We start from the raw sequence: 23,624 nt of genomic DNA on the forward strand, positions 1-23,624 counted from the left end.
ATATATATATACACACTTATACACACTTATATACACACACTTATATATATATATATACACACTTATACACACTTATATACACACACTTATATATATATACACACTTATACACACTTATATACACACACTTATATATATATATATATATATACACACTTATACACACTTATGTACACACACTTATATATATATATATACACACTTATACACACTTATATACACACACTTATATATATATATACACACTTATACACACTTATATACACACACTTATATATATATATACACACTTATACACACTTATATACACACACTTATATATATATATACACACTTATACACACTTATATACACACACTTATATATATATATACACACTTATACACACTTATATACACACACTTATATATATATATACACACTTATACACACTTATATACACACACTTATATATATATATACACACTTATACACACTTATATACACACACTTATATATATATATACACACTTATACACACTTATGTACACACACTTATATATATATATATACACACTTATACACACTTATATACACACACTTATATATATATATACACACTTATACACACTTATATACACACACTTATATATATATATACACACTTATACACACTTATATACACACACTTATATATATATATACACACTTATACACACTTATATACACACACTTATATATATATATACACACTTATACACACTTATATACACACACTTATATATATATATACACACTTATACACACTTATATACACACACTTATATATATATATATATATACACACTTATATACACACACTTATATATATATATATACACACTTATACACACTTATATACACACACATATATATACACACTTATACACACTTTTCTATACACACTTATATATACACATTTATACATGTTTATATACACACACTTATACAGGATATGTCCGAGAGAGACTCTACTATAGCAAGGGTAACCATAGCAACACACTTACATATACACATTTATACACACACTTGTACACACTTATATACACACTTATACAGGATATATCTGAGATAGACTCTACTATATACAAAAATAAGATTTTTTTTAAGCTTGGTATGGCTGCTGCTCTTGCACAGATCTCCACATCGAGGCAATCTTCTACTCCTCCAAGCTGATTGGCTCTTTTTGTTAAAGGGCGGGATTTTGTCCTTAAACATGCACTGGGTTGAGCATTACGAGATCTCACAGCCATGGTCTCCTCCTTATATCTACTCTACGTCTAAGAAAACAAATGCCTGAATATAAGCCTTTATTATCAGGTACCAGATATATACTGGTCAAGCTTATATACACATACTTTTAATGTGAATTTTTATATTTAATTTTAGTCTCGTAATGCAGAGTATTGTTGGATATTGAACTGATCTGATGCTCCACTACCCCATAAACTCTCCAACCCAGAGTGATAAACATTTCTGACGTGTTTTTCTCAGCTTGAGGATTCCAACAAAACCCTTACCAAAGACGTGGAGACCCTCAGCAGGGAGAAAGCCGAGCTGGACGAGAAGCTCCGATCTCAGGAGGACGGTAAGATCTTCCACACGCTGCAGTCAGCTACGGTTTATATATGTGTGTGTGTGTGTGTGTTTTATTACTGCCAACAATATGCAAGGCAAAAAAGGTAATTCAAGGTAATTAATATGTTTATAACACAATAAACAAGTTTATTCAGGAAGGCTCATGTCAGATATATATAACTACTAGCTCCTACAAAAAATGTATCTGTACAGACTCAAAGTCCTGCATCAATGCTCTGGAATCTTTGAACATGGACCACCCAGTTATCCAAGAACTACTAGCCTCAGACAGAGACCTCTACAACCTCTACAGATTTTACATTCTCTAGAATCTAAGAAACCAGGACCTTTCTTGGAACTATGTCCCATTTACAGATGCCTACTATCTTGTCAACTTTCACTCACTGTAGAAGAAAATGGCAAGATGAATGGTCCAGCACTCCACAAAATAAACTGTATGAAATATCACCAATCATAAATAGAAAATGCAATATGGACTTCCTTAATAGACAAGAACAGACAATCATGACTAGGTGCCGAATTGGACATATTGCTCTTACCCACTGTCACCTCCTGGTTGGCGAACGGACTCCAGCCTGCCAGTTCTGTGATACTCCTCTAACAATTAAACATATCTTAGTAGACTGCCCTGCACTTTTAACCACCAGAAAGGACTTTTATAGGGTTGCAAACGTGAAAGAACTGTTTGAAACAATTCCACCAGCTAAAATACTTAATTTTCTGGAGGTCCTTCATATGAAGACACTAATTTAAGACTGTGATGCTCAAGATATGAACATTGTTGATGCCATAAAATAGCCATCATGTTGCTGATATGGCACAAAACCCAAACAAACAAATTCAGGAATGCAAAGGGCCGATGCCAATTTTCAATAATACCAGGGTCAGGGAAAACCTGAAAAAGTCATGTAATTTTTGGTTCGATATTTCATCGAAGTCTTAGTCTTATTTTTCATGTTTAACTGTTATAGTAGGATAGAGTTCAGTTTGTTAAGGCTCTAATTGTTCTATTATTTTGTACATGACTGTTCCTGTATTTTTTATTATTTATGTTGTTATGTTGCACATTGCTGTTTTAATAGTGCACACTGCTGCTACCAAAAAAAGCCACTAGATGACATTACATATATATCTTAATTAAATTATTTAAATTTGACCATTAGTGTCTAACATGGTGTATTACAGATCACTTGTATCACTTTGCATCACTTATATCAAGCCCACCTTTTGAAATAAGATATTGTAAATTTGATAAATCAAACCAATGACTGACCATAGACTAATCTAAAACTGGTATAGTCCTCTCTGCTGTAAAAAAAAAAAAAAAAAAGGAAAGGATCGCAGATTTAGAGAATCGTGACACCCCTAGTAATTTTAATATAGCAATTTCCAGACCTGGATAAGTTTTGGAAAAAAATAAATAAATACCCTAAAAGTTTTGGAAAAGTCATGGAAATTCCGTCTGCAAATCTTTGTTGAAGGCATGAAAAAGTCATGAAAATTGATTTATTTTGATTTATTTAATGATTAACACAGGTATGAACCCTGTAATACTCATAATATATAATTTACAACCTACAGAGTTCTGTAAGTTGTAAATTTGTACTGTTGTCTCTGTGACATTTTTGAGCTCCAGGCTCTTCTACTCCAATCAGTTCTTCTCTCTGCTGTTGATTGATAATCTTGAACGTAAAAAAAACATGCGTCTTTATTACTATACGAAGAAAGAAATACAGAAATTAATAAATAAGAAAAATGAATGAATAGATAAATTAAGCAAAAGTAAAAAAACATAAATACATACATACAGAGAAAAAAATAGTAAATAATATGTTAAATTGATAGAGGAATATATAAATGCAGAAATTTAATGAATGCATTATATAACAATATAAATAATATATTACTAATTAATTGATTTTTTTTTTTTTTTTTTTGGCAGTTCTGGACCTAAATTAAAAAAACTAATTTAGTAACAAATTGACCCTTTATTCACCTTACATTTTAGCTTTTAACCAGCTTTATACATACAATAAAATTAAATGAAACGACATCTATTCAAACTAATAAAAAGGAAGCATATAAAATATCTAAACATCAGAGAAATGCCAGTGATTCTTAAAAAAAGCTTTTATCAGCTGATACCGATATAATTATAGCTGTGCCATGATACTTAATATATAACACAGTTATAGTCCTTAAAAAAGTAATTTATAGATGTAGCTTGAGGGAGCATGTTGTGTTTCTGTTTTTACGGTTTTACTGTATTGTGTTCAGCAGTGTAGAGCAGATTTAGGTTTGTTTTTAACGCTGTTCTCTTCTCGTCTTTGTTATTTTGCAGAATATTCAGCCCAGAAGGAAGAAATTTCCAACTCCATCAAGGCAAATTACGAGAAGATACTGAACACAGAGCGAACCCTGAAGACCCAGGTAGGTCTAAGAACATCACCTGGCCTCAGATCTGTACTAGGACTGCTCCTGGTCTGAGGCAGCTTTCTGTAGATGTGTAAATGATCCTGGATCAGACTCTGGTCACTCTTTCATAATGTAATAAATTGAAGGTAATGCTGTAATTACAGAGCGAGAGACAGAGAGACTGAGCAAGAGACAGGGCGAATGAGACAGAGACTGAGCGAGAGACAGAGAGACTGAGCAAGAGACAGGGTGAATGAGACAGACTGAGCGAGAGACAGAGAGACTGAGCAAGAGAGGGTGAATGAGACAGAGACTGAGCAAGAGACAGGGTGAATGAGACAGACTGAGCGAGAGACAGAGAGACTGAGCAAGAGACAGGGTGAATGAGACAGACTGAGCGAGAGACAGAGAGACTGAGCAAGAGACAGGGCGAATGAGACAGAGACTGAGCAAGAGACAGGGTGAATGAGCAAGACTGAGCGAGAGACAGAGAGATTGAGCAAGAGACAGGCGAATGAGAGAGAGAGACTGAGCGAGAGACAGAGAGACTGAGCGAGAGACAGGGCCAATGAGCCAGAGACTGAGCGAGAGACAGGGCGAATGAGACAGAGACTGAGCGAGAGACAGAGAGACTGAGCAAGAGACAGGGTGAATGAGACAGACTGAGCGAGAGACAGAGAGACTGAGCAAGAGACAGGGCGAATGAGCAAGAGACAGGGCGAATGAGACAGAGACTGAGCAAGAGACAGGGTGAATGAGCAAGAGACAGGCGAATGAGAGAGAGAGAGACTGAGCGAGAGACAGAGAGACTGAGCAAGAGACAGGGCGAATGAGACAGAGACTGAGCGAGAGACAGAGAGATAGAGCAAGAGACAGGGCGAATGAGACAGAGACTGAGCGAGAGACAGAGAGACTGAGCAAGAGACAGGGTGAATGAGCAAGAGACAGGGCGAATGAGACAGAGACTGAGCAAGAGACAGGGTGAATGAGCAAGACTGAGCGAGAGACAGAGAGATTGAGCAAGAGACAGGCGAATGAGAGAGAGAGAGAGACTGAGCGAGAGACAGAGAGACTGAGCAAGAGACAGGGCCAATGAGCCAGAGACTGAGCGAGAGACAGAGAGACAGGGCGAATGAGACAGAGACTGAGCGAGAGACAGAGAGACTGAGAAAGAGACAGGGTGAATGAGACAGACTGAGCGAGAGACAGAGAGACTGAGCAAGAGACAGGGCGAATGAGCAAGAGACAGGGCGAATGAGACAGAGACTGAGCAAGAGACAGGGTGAATGAGCAAGACTGAGCGAGAGACAGAGAGATTGAGCAAGAGACAGGCGAATGAGAGAGAGAGAGACTGAGCGAGAGACAGAGAGACTGAGCAAGAGACAGGGCCAATGAGCCAGAGACTGAGCGAGAGACAGAGAGACAGGGTGAATGAGACAGAGACTGAGCGAGAGACAGAGAGATAGAGCAAGAGACAGGCGAATGAGAGAGAGAGAGACTGAGCGAGAGACAGAGAGACTGAGCAAGAGACAGGGCCAATGAGCCAGAGACTGAGCGAGAGACAGAGAGATAGAGCAAGAGACAGGGCGAATGAGACAGAGACTGAGCAAGAGACAGGGCGAATGAGACAGAGACTGAGCGAGAGACAGAGAGACAGGGCGAATGAGACAGAGACTGAGCGAGAGACAGAGAGATAGAGCAAGAGACAGAGCGAATGAGACAGAGACTGAGCGAGAGACAGAGAGACTGAGCAAGAGACAGGGCGAATGAGAGAGAGGACAGACAGAGTGAAGGACAGCACAACTAATCGAGGGAGGACAGGGCTTCCACACTAACACTATCTGCTCTCCCTCCGAGATGATTGGCTCCTTTTGTTAAATGGCGGGAACATAGAAATGAACTGAACTGATTGGTTTTCTCTCCTGTCCTTTAGGCGGTGAATAAACTGGCTGAGATCATGAACAGGAAGGACATGAAGCTGGACAGGAAGAACCGGGGCAGCACCACGGACCTGAGGAAGAAGGAGAAGGAGAACCGCAAGCTGCAGCTGGAGCTCAACCAGGAGAAGGAGAAGTTCAACCACATGGCCATCAAATACCAGAAGGAGCTGAACGAGATGCAGGCGGTGAGAGCTGGAGCATCACAGACCAATCACACGAGAATCAATCAATCAATCAATATCTTATCATACACTGTGTAACGATTAGAGCTGGGTATCGTTTTAAAATACAAAAACGTGATGATTACTCTCACACAGTTTATTTATTTAACAGCAGAGATGAGTTCTTCTTATTCTCATACTGTCATCATGAGAGACTCCAGCTTTCTGGGAGACAGTGTGCGAGTGAGAAAGAGAGAGCACTAGTGAGCAAGAGACAGTGTGAGAGAGGGAGCGAGAGAGCGAGCGAGTGAGTGAGTGAGAAGGAGAAAGACAGCGCGAGTGTGAGAGACAACGTATGAGAGAGACAGTGCAAGAGAGCGAGTGCGAGAGAGCGAGTGAGTGATTGAAAAGGAGAAAGACAGCGCGAGTGTGAGAGACAACGCATGAGAGAGACAGTGCAAGAGAGCGAGTGCGAGAGAGAGAGGAAAAGACAGCACGCGAATGAGAGAGAGAGAGCGTTATTGAGCGAGAGAGTGAAAGAGAGCGTGCAAGTGAGAGAGAGTGCGAGTAAGAGAGAGAAAGAGGGAGACAGTGAGTGAGCGAGAGAAAAACAGTGTGAGAGAGCGAGTAAGAATGAGAGAGAGGGAGACAGTGCGAGAGAGCGAGTGAGAGAAAGAGGAAGAAACTGTGCTTGAGTAAGAGAAAAACAGTGCGAGTGAGAGAAAAACAGTGCGAGAGAGCGAGTATGGGAGAGAGGGAGAGAGAGCGAGTGAGAGAAAAACAGTGCGAGAGAGCGAGTAAGAATGAGAGAGAGGGAGACAGTGCGAGAGAGCGAGTGAGAGAAAGAGGAAGAAACTGTGCTTGAGTAAGAGAAAAACAGTGCGAGTGAGAGAAAAACAGTGCGAGAGAGCGAGTATGGGAGAGAGGGAGAGAGTGCGAGTGAGAGAAAAACAGTGCGAGAGAGCGAGTAAGAGAGAGAGGGAGAGAGAGCGACTAAGAATGAGAGAGAGGGAAACAGTGCGAGTGAGACAAAGAGGAAGAAACAGTGCGTGAGTAAGAGAAAAACAGTGCGAGAGAGCGAGTAAGAGGGAGAGAAAGAGGGAGGGACAGAATTAGTGGGTGACAGCGTGAGAGACTGCACGGCTCAAAGAGAGGGAGAGACAGCGCGAGAGGGAGGAAGAGAGAGCACAGAGACAGCACGACTGAAAGAGGGGTAGAGACTGTGTGAGAGGGTGGGAGAGAGACGTCACAATAGAGGGAGAAAGGGAGAGAGAGACAGTACGAGTGAGAGAGAGAGACATTATGAGAGAGCGCGGCTGTATGTCAACTATTAAAATGATGCACAGTTTTTGTGGTATTTTCCCCTTGATGTGCACACTTTCCACTTGGAGCTGCTTAATAAACAGAACAAGATTGATGAATAGATCAGCTTGTTTAGTTGCTCATGTCGATAGACCAGATTTGGCTCCATAATGAACAAAAAAAAAAGGTAGTTTCAGTCAGGATCAGGTAAACCGTGGTCTAACACTTTTCTACAGGAAGTTAAATAAAAAAAGAAGAAGTGGTGTGCTGAAATCTGACTCCCCCTGGTTGTCAGGTGCATCACGCAGTAGTATGGGTACAACAGGTTAGGGCTGCAGCTATCGATTATTTTAGTAATCGAGTACTCTACTGAAAAATCGTTTCGATTAATCGAGTAATCGGATAAAACATTTGTTTGCTTAAAGAGTAATTTAAAAAATACACAAGAGAAAACAAGACATTTCATATAATAATGAATGACCAATTGATTTCCTTTTTAAGATACGTTTTATTTTTAAATTCACAACATACCTTTTTTTAAACTGCGAACACAAATAGAAATAAATAAAGGAATAATAATAATTTGTACTGAATTAAGTTAAATTATTTTCAACAAGAATTTCTTATAAGTATCAAAACTACAGGAAATAAATCAATAAAAAAGGCAAAAACATTTGCATTATGTTGTGCATCTTAGCTTCTGAACAGCAGAGATGTTTCCAGTTCGTCTCACCAAGCCGGTGACGTGTATTAGTTTATAAACTCCTCAGCGCTGAGTTCAGCATTAAAGACGTGCTGTTGTGGGAGACAAGAGCGAATCTACCCTGTCCAGCCTAAAATACTACATTATTATTGTCCTTTTTCTTCGTAAGTTGTTGCTCTTCTCCCCTCGGCACTTTAAAATACCCTCTTCTCTACTAAAACCTCCACTGTCTCTCTTTTTCCTGTTCACGGGTGACGTATTGCTGAACGCTGGTTCATATTAAAAGCACGAATTACCGCATGCTTTTTTTTTTTATTAAATAAACGATTACTCGAGGCACAGAAAATTACTCTATCAATTTTTTTAATCGAGTAACTTGAATTACTCGAGTAATCGTTTCACTTCTACAACAGATTACGATGCTGTTGATTCTGTATCTACTGTAACTGTAGATTAATTACAGAGCAGTACGGGTACAACAGATTACGATGCTGTTGATTCTGTATCTACTGTAACTGTAGATTAATTACAGAGCAGTACGGGTACAACAGATTACAGTGCTGGTGATTCTGTATCTACTGTAACTGTAGATTAATAACAGAGCAGTACGGGTGCAACAGATTACAGTGCTGGTGATTCTGTATCTACTGTAACTGTAGATTAATAACAGAGCAGTATGGGTACAACAGATTACACTGCTGGTGATTCTGTATCTACTGTAACTGTAGATTAATTACAGAGCAGTACGGGTACAACAGATTACACTGCTGGTGATTCTGTATCTACTGTAACTGTAGATTAATTACAGAGCAGTACGGGTACAACAGATTACGGTGCTGGTGATTCTGTATCTACTGTAACTGTAGATTAATTACAGAGCAGTATGGGTACAACAGATTACGGCGCTGGTGATTCTGTATCTACTGTAACTGTAGATTAATTACAGAGCAGTATGGGTACAACAGATTACGGCGCTGGTGATTCTGTATCTACTGTAACTGTAGATTAATTACAGAGCAGTATGGGTACAACAGATTACAGCGCTGGTGATTCTGTATCTACTGTAACTGTAGATTAATTACAGAGCAGTATGGGTACAACAGATTACAGTGCTGGTGATTCTGTATCTACTGTAACTGTAGATTAATTACAGAGCAGTACGGGTACAACAGATTACAGTGCTGGTGATTCTGTATCTACTGTAACTGTAGATTCATTACAGAGCAGTACGGGTACAACAGATTACGGTGCTGGTGATTCTGTATCTACTGTAACTGTAGATTAATTACAGAGCAGTATGGGTACAACAGATTACGGCGCTGGTGATTCTGTATCTACTGTAACTGTAGATTAATTACAGAGCAGTATGGGTACAACAGATTACAGCGCTGGTGATTCTGTATCTACTGTAACTGTAGATTAATTACAGAGCAGTATGGGTACAACAGATTACAGTGCTGGTGATTCTGTATCTACTGTAACTGTAGATTAATTACAGAGCAGTATGGGTACAACAGATTACAGTGCTGGTGATTCTGTATCTACTGTAACTGTAGATTAATTACAGAGCAGTACGGGTACAACAGATTACAGTGCTGGTGATTCTGTATCTACTGTAACTGTAGATTAATTACAGAGCAGTACGGGTACAACAGATTACAGTGCTGGTGATTCTGTATCTACTGTAACTGTAGATTAATTACAGAGCAGTACGGGTACAACAGATTACACTGCTGGTGATTCTGTATCTACTGTAACTGTAGATTAATTACAGAGCAGTACGGGTACAACAGATTACACTGCTGGTGATTCTGTATCTACTGTAACTGTAGATTAATTACAGAGCAGTACGGGTACAACAGATTACGGTGCTGGTGATTCTGTATCTGTATCTGTATCTCCCCCCACAACCCAAAAAGAAGAGACAAGCTCCTAAACCACCGGACAGACAGCTCCGCTCTCGACTTCTTCACCAGCAGGAGCCCCTCCCACCTCCCTCCACCATAAGGGAAGAGGCCGCCGCAAGTAATCCAGCAAACTGATATATTTTGGGTCCGTGCTGCTACAATGGTGAAGTCAGCAGTACATGTTTCCAATACAAGTACGGACCCTGTGTGCCAGTTATCTCCCCCATTCCAGTTCTTATCAGAAGCAGAAAGAACAGAGAGTATAGGTCACATAATGTGAATATATCCAACTTGCAGTATGTAAATTGTAACCCACAGGCTTTGGAACAAAACACACAGGTTATTAAGTTAGCTCTACTAAATATCAGATCTCTTACAAACAAGTCTTATCTAATTAATGATTTTATTACAAATTATGGGCTTGATTTTCTGTTTTTAACAGAGACATGGTTAAATTCTTGTAGTGCTGAAAGTGTATTAATTGAGTCGGCTCCACCAAACTTTAACTTTTTAAATGTCTCACGTACCGGCAAGAAAGGTGGAGGTGTAGCTATGCTGTTTGATGATACTTTCCAATGCAAGCTTTTATCACTTGGTGATTTCACATCTTTTGAATATTTAGGTGCAGTTTTAAAAGGGACACCAAGAATATTACTAGTAATTGTCTACAGGCCTCCAAGGTACAATGCTGATTTTATTGATGATTTTACAGAAATGCTGTCTTTCATTTCTACTGAATTTGATCATTTTATTGTTGCTGGTGATTTTAACATTCATATTGATAATTCCAAGGATAATTATGCCAGAGAACTCTATGATGTATTTGACTCTTTTGAACTCTCTCAGCATGTGACTGGAAGCACACACTGTCATGGTCACACCCTGGATTTGGTTATTTCGAAGGGTCTCAACATATCAGCCTCTATTAAGGATGTTGCACTGTCAGATCACTACTGTGTCTTCTTTGAAATGTGGACTTCAATACACAGTGAAACCAGACAGATTAGGTACAAGAAAAGGCAGATAAATGACATGACAGCTGAACTTTTTGTGAGCAAAGTGTGCTCTGCACCATGCAAACCATCAGACTCTGTAGATACTCTGCTGGATAGTTTTAACTCAAAAACTGCTAGAGTTTTAGATGAGATTGCACCAGTTAGAGTTAAAACCATGCCATGCAAGCAGAAAGCACCATGGAGAAATGATGCTGCAGTTCAGCTCCAAAAGAGAGAATGCAGAAAAGCTGAGCGCAGATGGCGTAAAACCAAGCTTCACATTCACAAAGAAATTTTTAAAGATAGATTGCGTGATTACAATAAAATAATGTGCACATGTAGACAAACCTACTTCTCCAGCATTATTAACAATAATATTAACAATAGCAAAGTTCTTTTCACTGTGGTTGACAGACTAACTAACTCACCTATAAAAATGACCCCTGAGCTAGTTTCAACTGAGAGATGTAATGAGTTTGCTAATTTTTTTAATACTAAAATCCACAATATCAGACAAGCCATCAGTACATCTACATTCACCAACGAGCCCTCGTGCTCTCCAAAACCATGCAAAATCATCATAGTCAGCATGTGCCAGTTTAGCACTATTAATGAAGAAGTTTTAATTGATACAGTGAGTCACCTCAAATCATCCACCTGCAGTCTTGATACATTACCAACCAAGTTTTTAAAGAATGTTTTTTACTCAATATCAGCAGACATTCTTCAAATTGTAAATACCTCACTCATGTCAGGTGTTTTCCCAAATGCATTAAAAACAGCCGTTGTGAAGCCTCTCTTAAAAAAGAAAAATTTAGATACAAACTTATTGAAAAATTACAGACCAATCTCTAATCTACCATTCATTGGAAAAATAATTGAAAAAATTGTCTTCAAGCAAGTTATGCACTTCCTGTCCATAAATAACTGTCTAGACCAATTTCAGTCAGGTTTCCGTCCCAATCATAGTACTGAGACTGCGCTTATTAAGGTTATCAATGACATTCGCTTAAACACAGACTCAGGAAAAATGTCTATTCTACTACTGCTTGATCTCAGTGCTGCTTTTGACACCATTGACCACAAAATTCTCATAGATAGACTAGAGAACCGGGTTGGAATTTCTGGAACTGTCCTAAAATGGTTCAGTTCAAACCTTCAAGGAAGGAAATACTTTGTGGAAATGGAAAATAATGTTTCTGAGACTGTGCCAGTGACCTGTGGTGTACCCCAGGGTTCAATTCTTGGGCCACTCTTATTTAAATTTATATATGATTCCTCTGCGGGAAATCATGCGTGACTATGGGATATCTTACCACAGCTATGCAGATGACACTCAGATCTACATGGCCCTCTGCCCAAACAACTATGGTCCCATTGACTCACTGTGTAAATGCCTTGAGCAGATCAATAAATGGATGGGACAGAACTTTCTGCAATTAAATAAAGATAAAACAGAGATTATTTTATTTGGGAATAGTAATGAGAGGCACAGACTAGCTGCCTATCTGGATTCAAAAAGCCTGTAATCTAAAGAACTAGTGCGTAATCTTGGTGTACAAATGGACTCTGATCTCACTTTTAACAGTCACGTCAAAGCCGTCACCAAATCAGCATTTTATCACCTCAAGAACATCAATAAGATCTGAGATTTTCTGTCTAAATCAGACCTGGAGAAACTCATCCACGCCTTTATTTCTAGTAGGATTGATTACTGTAATGGACTCCTAACTAGACTCCCAAAAAAGACCATCAAACAGCTTCAGCTGATTCAGAATTCAGCAGCCAGAGTTCTGACTAGGAGTAAAAGAAGGGAGCACATCACCCCCATCCTTAAATCCCTGCACTGGATACCAGTCTGTTACAGAATAGACTTTAAGGTACTGTTACTGGTCTATAAATGTGTTAATGGTGCAGGACCAGCATATTTATCTGATGTGCTCCAGCAGTATGAGCCGAGCAGAACTCTCAGATCATCAGGAACTGCTCAGTTAGAGCTGCCTAAAGTAAAAACTAAACACGGAGAGGCAGCGTTTAGCGTTTAGCTGCTACGCTGCTCTTAACTGGAACCAGTTAACAGAGAGCATTAGAAGAGCTCCAGCACTAAACATGTTTAAATCCAGACTGAAAACCTACATGTTTGATCAGGCCTTTAGCTCAGTTTAAAACACTGCAGCTCCAAACACTTTTATTCTGAAACAGCACTTTTATATTATGTTTTATTCATGCTTTATTCTTATTAATTCCTTGTTGTTCTTTTACATGTTTTTAATTTAATTCTCTTTGTTTTAATCATATTTTAATCAATCATGCTTTATTCTTATTTTAGTTTTTATTTCCATTTTTACTGTTAATCTTTTACATGTTTTTTAATTTGATTTCTCTGTGTATTTTCTAATTTGTAAAGCACTTTGAATGACCATTGTGTATGAAAGGTGCTATATAAATAAACTTGCCTTGCCTTACTGTAACTGTAGATTAATTACAGAGCAGTACGGGTACAACAGATTACAGTGCTGGTGATTCTGTATCTACTGTAACTGTAGATTAATTACAGAGCAGTACGGGTACAACAGATTACGGTGCTGGTGATTCTGTATCTACTGTAACTGTAGATTAATTACAGAGCAGTATGGGTACAACAGATTACAGTGCTGGTGATTCTGTATCCACTGTAACTGTAGATTAATTACAGAGCAGTACGGGTACAACAGATTACAGTGCTGGTGATTCTGTATCTACTGTAACTGTAGATTAATTACAGAACAGTATGGGTACAACAGATTACAGTGCTGGTGATTCTGTATCTACTGTAACTGTAGATTAATTACAGAGCAGTACGGGTACAACAGATTACAGTGCTGGTGATTCTGTATCCACTGTAACTGTAGATTAATTACAGAGCAGTATGGGTTCAACAGATTACAGTGCTGGTGATTCTGTATCTACTGTAACTGTAGATTAATTACAGAGCAGTACGGGTACAACAGATTACAGTGCTGGTGATTCTGTATCCACTGTAACTGTAGATTAATTACAGAGCAGTATGGGTACAACAGATTACAGTGCTGGTGATTCTGTATCTACTGTAACTGTAGATTAATTACAGAGCAGTATGGGTACAACAGATTACAGTGCTGGTGATTCTGTATCTACTGTAACTGTAGATTAATTACAGAGCAGTACGGGTACAACAGATTACAGTGCTGGTGATTCTGTATCTACTGTAACTGTAGATTAATTACAGAGCAGTACGGGTACAACAGATTACGGTGCTGGTGATTCTGTATCTACTGTAACTGTAGATTAATTACAGAGCAGTATGGGTACAACAGATTACAGTGCTGGTGATTCTGTATCCACTGTAACTGTAGATTAATTACAGAGCAGTATGGGTACAACAGATTACAGTGCTGGTGATTCTGTATCTACTGTAGCTGTAGATTAACCCTTATTTTAGTTAAAGTTGTACCTGTGCAGGTGTGTGAAAGTGATGTGTGTTGTTTGTGTGATGTTCTGCAGCAACTGGTGGAGGAGAGTACGTATCGTAACGAGCTGCAGATGCAGCTGGACAGTAAAGAGAGTGATATCGAGCAGCTGAGAGAGAAGCTGAACGACCTGCAGCTGCGCATGGACAACTCCAGCGTTACCAGCCTGCAGCCCGACGAGACGGACAGCAACACCGCCGGTACACACACACACGCGCACACACGCGCACACACACACACACACACACACCAGTTCATACACACGTCTTACCTACAGATACCTACCTGCCTACTTTCTGTCTACACTGCACATTTTATCAGCAACACCTAAAGAACCATAGCAAGCAAGTGAAGCTCATCGCTATCTTAAACCCCGACAACAGTCTATTTTCACTCCTTCCTCCTGCTGCCTTGTTTAAACAGCAGCAGATCTTCTGAATATATCTACACTGATGGGCGTGGTGTTCTGGAAATGAGGTGTGTTCAGGTACATTTCTGGAGTTTTATCTTGTTTATCTTGGTAACAGAAAACACAGGAGCTCCACTGACTGAATACAACCTAGACAGACGCCAACAGTCAGACGTTCATCGCTATCTCGGTAACACAGGCGCTGTGCCGAGCCGAGCGTACACCCCAACTTATTACACACACATGAACACACAGCAGCACAAACCCAACTTTTACATCAACAATAAACAGAACAGTAAATAAAATAACATTGCTGTTCCCGTAAATGAGCTGCTGGAGCTCCTTCACAGCGTCAACCAGCAGCTCAGTTTCCTCTGCTGAGAAGAGTTTGTTGAACACGTCCAGGTAGCTGCACCGTTACAATAGCAATCCACCAAAGACAGAGCTCACCAGAGCTCACCTCACCTACTCTTAAAGAGAATGATGAGTGAATGAGAGACACTCTGATTTATTTCTGGTTTATTTTCACATTACGCTTAAAATTAAACACACCCATCATTAATTAATACCCATGAGAATTAGTACACAAGATGTACTTTACCCGTTGTTATGAAAGCAAAGATATATTGACATGCCCTAAATCAAGCTGTACAGTGCACTTATTGACATAATTCTATAAACTGCATGTTTAGGGTGGATGTTTCTGATAAAATGTCCAACAAGTGTAGCTACTGTACCTAATAATAAACTCACTAATTGAACACACCTGTTATAGGTACACCTGCTCTAAAACACCTGTTACAACACCTTAATACACACACACACACACACAGCAGTTTATATTCAGTTATCTATGGCAGTAATTAATTAGGGCCCGAGCACCGAAGGCGCAGGCGAAGCCTGCACCGGAGGTGCAAAGCCCTATTGTTTTTGGTCCGTTTATTATTATTATTATTATTATTATTATTCTGCCTCTTTGCGTCCATTTTTGAGGCATTTCCGATACTCGAAAACTCACGCATTTTGGCACAGGCCTCAAGCTCGGCGAAAATTTTAAAGTTCCATAGAGGCTGGACTTTGGCGTTGTTCAGGAGCTCTATAGCGCCCCCAAACGTCGGCAGTGGCCGGGATGAAGTTTGTCCAACGTGCATCAACTTTGGTACGCTCATTGACCTCCTCATAAACAACAAGAATCACTAGATTTTATTTGACTCCGCCCAACAGGAAGTCGGCCATTTTGACAGGAAGTTGCAAAATAAAAAGTTTCCCGCTGGGTTTCGGAGTGGTTAGGATGTTTGAAAACTCCTAAAATTTTACAGAGCTATTTGGCCTTGGCCATACTTTGACCTTCAGTTGGAATTTCGTAAATTCGTCTATCATCAGCTCTCTAGCGCCACCTATTTTATATCACATTTATGAAAAGCTCTCAGCCTCTTGATGATTGGCAGATTCAATAAGTCTTTGAAATGATTTAGGAATATTTTGTCGTTTTTCTCATGTGTAGCTAGAGGACTCTACAGCGCCCCCTATTTTGTTTAGGCCATTAAATTAGCTGTAGCTGTCTCAAAATTTCTCCAATATTCTCGATTTTTGGCAACAACATAGAAACTATCATCCCGCACATATTACCCATTGGCTTGCACTAGCTCCGCCCAACAGGAAGTCGGCCATTTTGAAATTTGTGGAATTTTTACACATTTTTCACGAACTCATTCAAACTCCTCCTAGAGTCTTTGTCATATTACCTCTAAATTTGGTATGGATAGGCTCCAGACATACATGGTGATAAATTGCGAAGGAATAGTCGATAGCTGAAACGATGACGTAATGGCGGACAATTAATTTAATGGAGACGCAACACTAGACCAAAGTGAGACCATGACACGGTCATAAAACAGATTATTGAAAAATCATGAAACTTGGTAAAAACACAAGAGACATCATAAGACACGTTTTTAGTATTGGAATTATTGACTCCGCCCAACAGGAAGTCGGCCATTTTGAAATATGTGCATTTTACACACATTTTTTGCATACTTTGTCGAACTACTCCTAGGGAATTTGTTGAATACTCTTGATATTTGTCAGTAATAAACTACTAACACACCTGATGATAAATTGCGAAGGAATAGTCGATATCTTAAACGAGGACGAAATGGCGGACAGTTGAATTGCTTGAGATGCCCCGTTAAAACAGGAAGTGAATACATTCTGGTGTTAGTAGGTGTTTGAGGAGGTTAAAAAGGTTAAAAACTCTCAAAAATTTACAGGCCTGCTTGATTTAAGCAGTACTTTGATCTGAAATTAAAATTTCATATATACGTATTTCATTGGCTCTATAGCGCCACCTAGGTTTCAATGCATATTTGACATTACGGGAATGCTCAAAACCTCTTGAAAATTGACAGATTGCATAAGACCTAAAAACACTTTACAAATATTTTGACAATTTTTTCATGTATAGCTAGCGGACTCTACAGCGCCCCCTAATTGGTTCGTTTAATAAATTAGCTGTGGATGTGTCAAAATTTGTCTAATCTTCTCAACTTTTGGTAGGATTGTAGATAGTATGACCCTGCACATATTTGCAATTGGCTTGTATTAGCTCCGCCCAACAGGAAGTCGGCCATATTGGAATTTGTAATATTTTTACAAATTTTTCACAAACTAATTTAAACTGCTCCTAAAGTCTTTGTCAGATTACCTCTTATTTCGCTGTAAATGAACAACAGACATATTTGATGATAATTGCCAAAGGATTAGTTGATCGGTAAAACGGTGACCCAATGGCGAGCAATTGAGTCACTAGAGACGCAACACTAAACCAAAGTGAAACCATGACACGGTCAGAAAACAGATTATTGAAAATTCATGAAACTTGGCAAAAACACAAAAGACATCATTACACACATTTTCAGCATTGGTAGGACTGACTCCGCCCAACAGGAAGTCGGCCATTTTGAAATATCTGCATTTTACACACATTTTTTGTGTACATTGTCAAACTACTCCTAGCAAATTTCATGAATTCTCTTGGTATTTGGTAAAAATAAACATTGAACATATCTGATGATAAATTGTGAAGGAATAGTCGATATCTCAAACGAGGACGAAATGGCAGATGGTTGAATTTTTGAGATCCCACATCAAAACAGGAGGTGAAAACCTAGGTAATGCCAGGTGTTTTGAGGAGGTTATAACGGAGAAAAACTCACAAAATTTGACCAGCCTGCTTATCTAAGGCTGTTGTTTGATGTAGAATTAGAATTTCAAATACATGTATTTTAACAGCGCCATAGCGCCACCTGTATTTTAAATGGATATTTCACATGTTTAACAGGATAGAAAACTCTTGAAAATTGGCACACTCAATAAGACCTCAAAATTACTTTTACCGGTTTCTCGGTTTGGCCCGGTACGATTTGCGCTGTTGTGCGAGGGCCCTATGTCCCCCTGTGACAGGGGGACAACTCGTTAAATATTGGATTAAATCTGCTCTGCTGAATATACTGTATAAGCTTTAATTTGATATATATACAGGTTTTGATTGGTTGATTTTTTTTCCTCTGTCATCACTTTATATCATATTTCAGCTAAAAATACGTATATTTCTGTATTTTAGCTGCTGAATCTCATCTCACATGCTCTATAATCTCTGTCAGATTTTGGGTCTGGGTTCAGTTCAGTTCAGTTAGATTATAATACTTAATATATATATATATTTAATGCACATTTTATAACAGTTTAATATAATTTTCATCGTAATTCTACCATCTGTATTGATGAATTGATTTGCAGTTTAGTCCAAACTGCAGGTTTTTAATGAAGAGTCTGTTTTTTTTTCTTATGGTCACAGATGTTTTTCCTCTGTTATTAATAATAAGAGAATAATTGGAAATACGACTCTAAAGCTGTAATGTTGGGATTTTCTAGTGGAAAACCCATTTGAAGATGGTTATAAAGGTTATAAATGTCATTCTGTTTATGGCATTAACCCAGATCTTACATCAGAGATTCATCCCTCGCTCATGGTTTCCACAGCAACATTTCCTCTGCTGAAGCAGTACGCTGGTTTTATATTAAATTAAAGTTTTAGCTTTAATTTAATGTACTTTGTGGAGAGCTGCTGTGACCTGTTATGTGTGGAAGTGGGTCAGATGTTCTGGTGGCAGGTTTGTAAGGTTTGCTGCTGCACATTTTATATAAAGAAGAATTCACTATAACCTTTAGGCTTTAGGAATATATGTATATGTATCTTCACTTTAACCTTTAGGATTTATTTATATAGTTATATAGCAGCAAAGAAGAGTAAAGCTTTACTGTCCTCTGAAAATAACTCAACACACAGACATAAAAAATGTCTAAATAAAATGTCTAAAAAGCTGAACACCTAACAGTGGAAAAAAATATATAATATTTTTCACATTATAAGATGCATTATAAAAGATACTGTAAGAAACTTGTAATTCAGCAGATTCTCGCCGCTCGGTGGGTGGGGGGGGTGGGGTAGCTAACTAATTGCTGATGTTAATCTACACAGATTTCTCTCCTGAAAACTGTATTTGGTTGAGTAAAGCTCTTCTATTTATCTACAATAAGCTTAGATTCCCAAATTTCTCCAGCACTAAGGCTGGAGCATTAGCATTTGCGCCTAATCTGTTAACAGGTAATGTTAATGCTGCTCCAGCAGTGCTAGCCAAGGTTAGTAGCAGGCTGCAGGCTGATAATACTCATCTCTAAACATAATATAAAGAGCACCAGATTATTATGAAGGTGCACTGACGATTTTGAAATTTAAAGGAAATATAAAGTGCGCTTTATATTACAAAAAATACAATACTGGTGCATCTCGGAAATCTTTAAAAGTTACTTTATTTCAGTAATTCAATTGAAAATGTGAAACTCATATATTATATAGATGTATTAAACACAGAGTGATGTATTGTAAGTGTATTTTTATTGTTGATTGTTGATTATGGCTTACAGCCAATGAAAACCCAAAAATCTGTCTCAGAAAATTTGAATATTATGTAAGATCAATTGGTACTTTTGGCAGTGTGCCAAAGTTCTGCTGGAAAATGAAATCCAAATTCGCATCTCCTTAAAATTTGTTAGTAATAAAACACAGTGGATCAACACCAGCAGATGACATGTCTCTCCAAACAAACCATCACTGATTGGTGGAAACTTCACACTAGACCTCGAGCAGTTTGGACTGTGTGTCTCTCCACTCTTCCTCCAGACTCTGATCCCTTGATTTACTTTAAATGAAATGTAAAATTTACTGATGATCAGTGATGGTTTGGAGAGACATGTCATCTGCTGGTGTTGATCCACTGTGTTTTATTATCAAGTCTAAAGTCAGTGCAGTTTTGTTTTCCCACAAAATCTTACAGCACTTCATATCTTACAGCTTCCCTCTGCTACTGACAACTTTTATAGAGATGCAGATTTCATTTTCCAGCAGGACATTTTGGGTTTTCATTGGCTGTAAGCCATAATCATTATCAACGACAAAAGCAAGCATGTCTCCAGACCTAAACCAAACCTAATTGAGTGCCTGTGGGGCATCCTCAAACAGAAATTGGAGGAGCGCAAGATCTCCAACATCCACTCCAGCTCTAGTGAACTCCCAAAAGAGATATTAAGGAAGTGCTGGATAATAATGGTGGCCACAGGAAATATTGACACCTTGATATATACCTTGATATTGAGCACAATTTAAGTTATACTCACTTGTTTTACAAGCTACTTAGACGTTCAACTTTTAAAAGTGTTGAGTTGAGTTGTTTTTAGAGGACATATCTCTGCTGAAGCAGGTGTTTCTGATATTTTGGCTAATTGATTTTGCTGCACCTCACTCACTGGTAGGTATATTGATGGTGCTAGCTGTTTTTTTGGTTGTATTCTGGTGAAGTGAGTGTGCGAGAGAGTGAGCGAGCGAGAGTGAGTGTAAGGTTAAATCATTTCTGATCTTCTTCCTTCTGGTGTCCAGTGGTGGGTTCTCTACGTCTCTTTGTATCCACTGTTCTTTTTCCTCTGTGAGTAACTGTAGCTCCTCCCACAATGCCTGCTCTGCTTCTCATTTCATATATATATATATATATATATATATATATATATATATATATATATATATATATATATATATATATATATATATATATAAAATATAATATACAGCTCTGTGCAAAACTCCTGGTTATCTAATACACCTAAACATAACATTATAGGGGTGTAACGATGCACTCTGCTCACGTTTTCGATTTACGATTTTCTCTCAATTCTCAATTTTCTCACAATATTTAAAAATAAATAAATAAATAAATAAATAAAACACGTTTTCTTCTTTTTATTTGTTAAGTGCATAAAAAATGTATAAGTTATTAAAAACGCCCCTGTGCTAGGGATGGGCGATATGGCTCTATAATAATATCACGATATTTTAGGGTATTTTTGTGATAACGATAAACTTGGCGATATAGGAAAACAGAAAAATAATTAATTAATTACAGGAATATAGTATAATACTATAACAGTATAATCATAATGTGGCAAAATAAATAATATAGCATAAAATAATATAATGCAGCAAAAAATATTGCAGAATATTTAGTGCATGCATATAAACTGCAAACTAAAACAATTATACAATAAATACACCTAAAGCTCCACAGTAAATAATAGACCACTTTTAAGACAGAACAGCCCTATTATCACGATATGGATTTTTAATATCATGATATTTCTGTGTCACGATATATTGTATACGATATTATATTGCCCACCCCTACCCTGTACTGTTCTAAACATAAAACTACAAACTACTGCGCTGTTTTACTTCTCAGTTAGTCACTTTTCTGTTTAGACAATATAGATTAAAAGTGTCATTGTCTAATCGAATAGTAAAAAATGACATTTTAATATGTTTTTATGTATCTTTACTAAAGAATTTTTACATTTTCTTCAGTCAAAAAACACGGACATCCATCCTCCAACTCCATCCTTTTTAGCTTACGCCCACTGGTTCTCCAGCCTGCACTATCAGGATTGCGACCTCTGGTGTTTAAACAATGCAACTGCATAACATTTTTCAGATTTTTCCATCGCAATGCATCGTGAGACGATGCTTTGTTACACCCCTGTACCATTACTAACACCTCATTCTCACTGTTGACTCAATATTGTTTATCTGGGTTTATTCTAATACTATGAGTAAGTTAATTACAGGCACAGAACTGTATATGCTGATTTATATGGTTTATTTTTCATATTTGCTTTCCGGTTATGCTTTTTTTAATGTGATAAAGCATCTTGTTGCTCCTGAAAGAAGCTTCTCAGAGTGGCAATAATCACACTTTTTAAGTTATGCGTGAGAGGACTAGTCTTGAAAATCTAGTAACTATTTAACTTAACTATTTTAGCTTTATTTTTAAGTCTTAATCTTTTATTTCTATAAAAAATAATTGTAGTAATATTTTTGGTTACAATTATTGTATTAATTACTAAACAGTGCTTTTCTTTATTATTTGATCACTCACATTTAGTTCTAGCAATCGAGTCGTGCTCTTATTTTGAAATGAACTCGTCCTGCTGACTAACCTCCACTCTGAGAGCCTTTCAGAGGAGTTTAGAAACACAGACCCACCCCTCATCCTGTCTGCATGCTCACCACTGAATCAATCACACACTTTAGCTCCTCCCCTTAATGCTGTGATCGTCCAATCAGCTCTCAGCGTAGCTTTGTGTGGTGTAGTCACAGCATGCTCTCAGTCTGAACACTTTACCCAATCCTAATGACCAAGTTTATAGTAAAGGGTTAATATTTAAAGGTTAGGTTTTTGGTGTAGATTAAGGGGCTATAGTTTAGGGTTATAGTTTATAGTAAAGGGTTAATAGTTAAACGTTAGGTTTTTGATGTAGATTAAGGGTCATAGTTTAGGGTTATGGTTATAGTAAAGGGTTAATATTTAAAGGTTAGGTTTTTGATGTAGATTAAGGGTTATAGTTTACAGTAAATGGTTAATATTTAAAGGTGAGGTTTTTGGTGTAGATTAAGGGGCTATAGTTTAGGGTTATAGTTTATAGTAAAGGGTTAATAGTTAAACGTTAGGTTTTTGATGTAGATTAAGGGTCATAGTTTAGGGTTATGGTTATAGTAAAGGGTTAATATTTAAAGGTTAGTTTTTTATGTAGATTAAGGGTTATAGTTTAGGGTTATAGTTTATAGTAAATGGTTAATATTTAAAGGTGAGGTTTTTGATGTAGATTAAGGGTTATAGTTTATAGTAAAGGGTTAATATTTAAAGGTTAGATTTTTGGTGTTGATTAAGGGTTATAGTTTATAGTAAAGGGTTAATATTTAAAGGTTAGGTTTTTAATGTAGATTAAGGGTTGTAGTTTAGGGTTATAGTTTATAGTAAAGGGTTAATATTTAAAGGTTAGGTTTTTAATGTAGATTAAGGGTTATAGTTTAGGGTTATAGTTTATAGTAAATGGTTAATATTTAAAGGTGAGGGTTTTGGTGTATATTAAGGGTTATAGTTGATAGTAAAGGGTTAATATTTAAAGGTTAGGTTTTTGGTTACATTTTAGGGTTATAGTTTATAGTAAAGGGTTAATATTTAAAGGATAGGATTGCGGTATAGATTAAGGGTTATAGTTTATAGTAAAGGGTTAATATTTAA

At 37.8% G+C, this 23,624-nt stretch overlaps 1 protein-coding gene across 2 annotated transcripts in view; it reads left to right on the plus strand.

Moving 5' to 3' along the window:
• rock1 (Rho-associated, coiled-coil containing protein kinase 1) overlaps nucleotides 1-23,624 on the plus strand; it is a 128,618-nt gene that overhangs the window by 89,416 nt on the left and 15,578 nt on the right. For both annotated transcript variants that reach the window (XM_049482840.1, XM_049482839.1), the window contains exons 24-27: nucleotides 1,513-1,606; nucleotides 3,959-4,047; nucleotides 5,966-6,157; nucleotides 14,563-14,728. In XM_049482840.1, coding sequence (XP_049338797.1) covers nucleotides 1,513-1,606; nucleotides 3,959-4,047; nucleotides 5,966-6,157; nucleotides 14,563-14,728 — 541 coding nt within the window. The remainder of the gene's footprint in view (nucleotides 1-1,512; nucleotides 1,607-3,958; nucleotides 4,048-5,965; nucleotides 6,158-14,562; nucleotides 14,729-23,624) is intronic.

The sequence above is a fragment of the Astyanax mexicanus genome, chromosome 8, assembly GCF_023375975.1.
Source record: "Astyanax mexicanus isolate ESR-SI-001 chromosome 8, AstMex3_surface, whole genome shotgun sequence".
In the NCBI taxonomy this organism is placed as follows: domain Eukaryota; kingdom Metazoa; phylum Chordata; class Actinopteri; order Characiformes; family Acestrorhamphidae; genus Astyanax; species Astyanax mexicanus.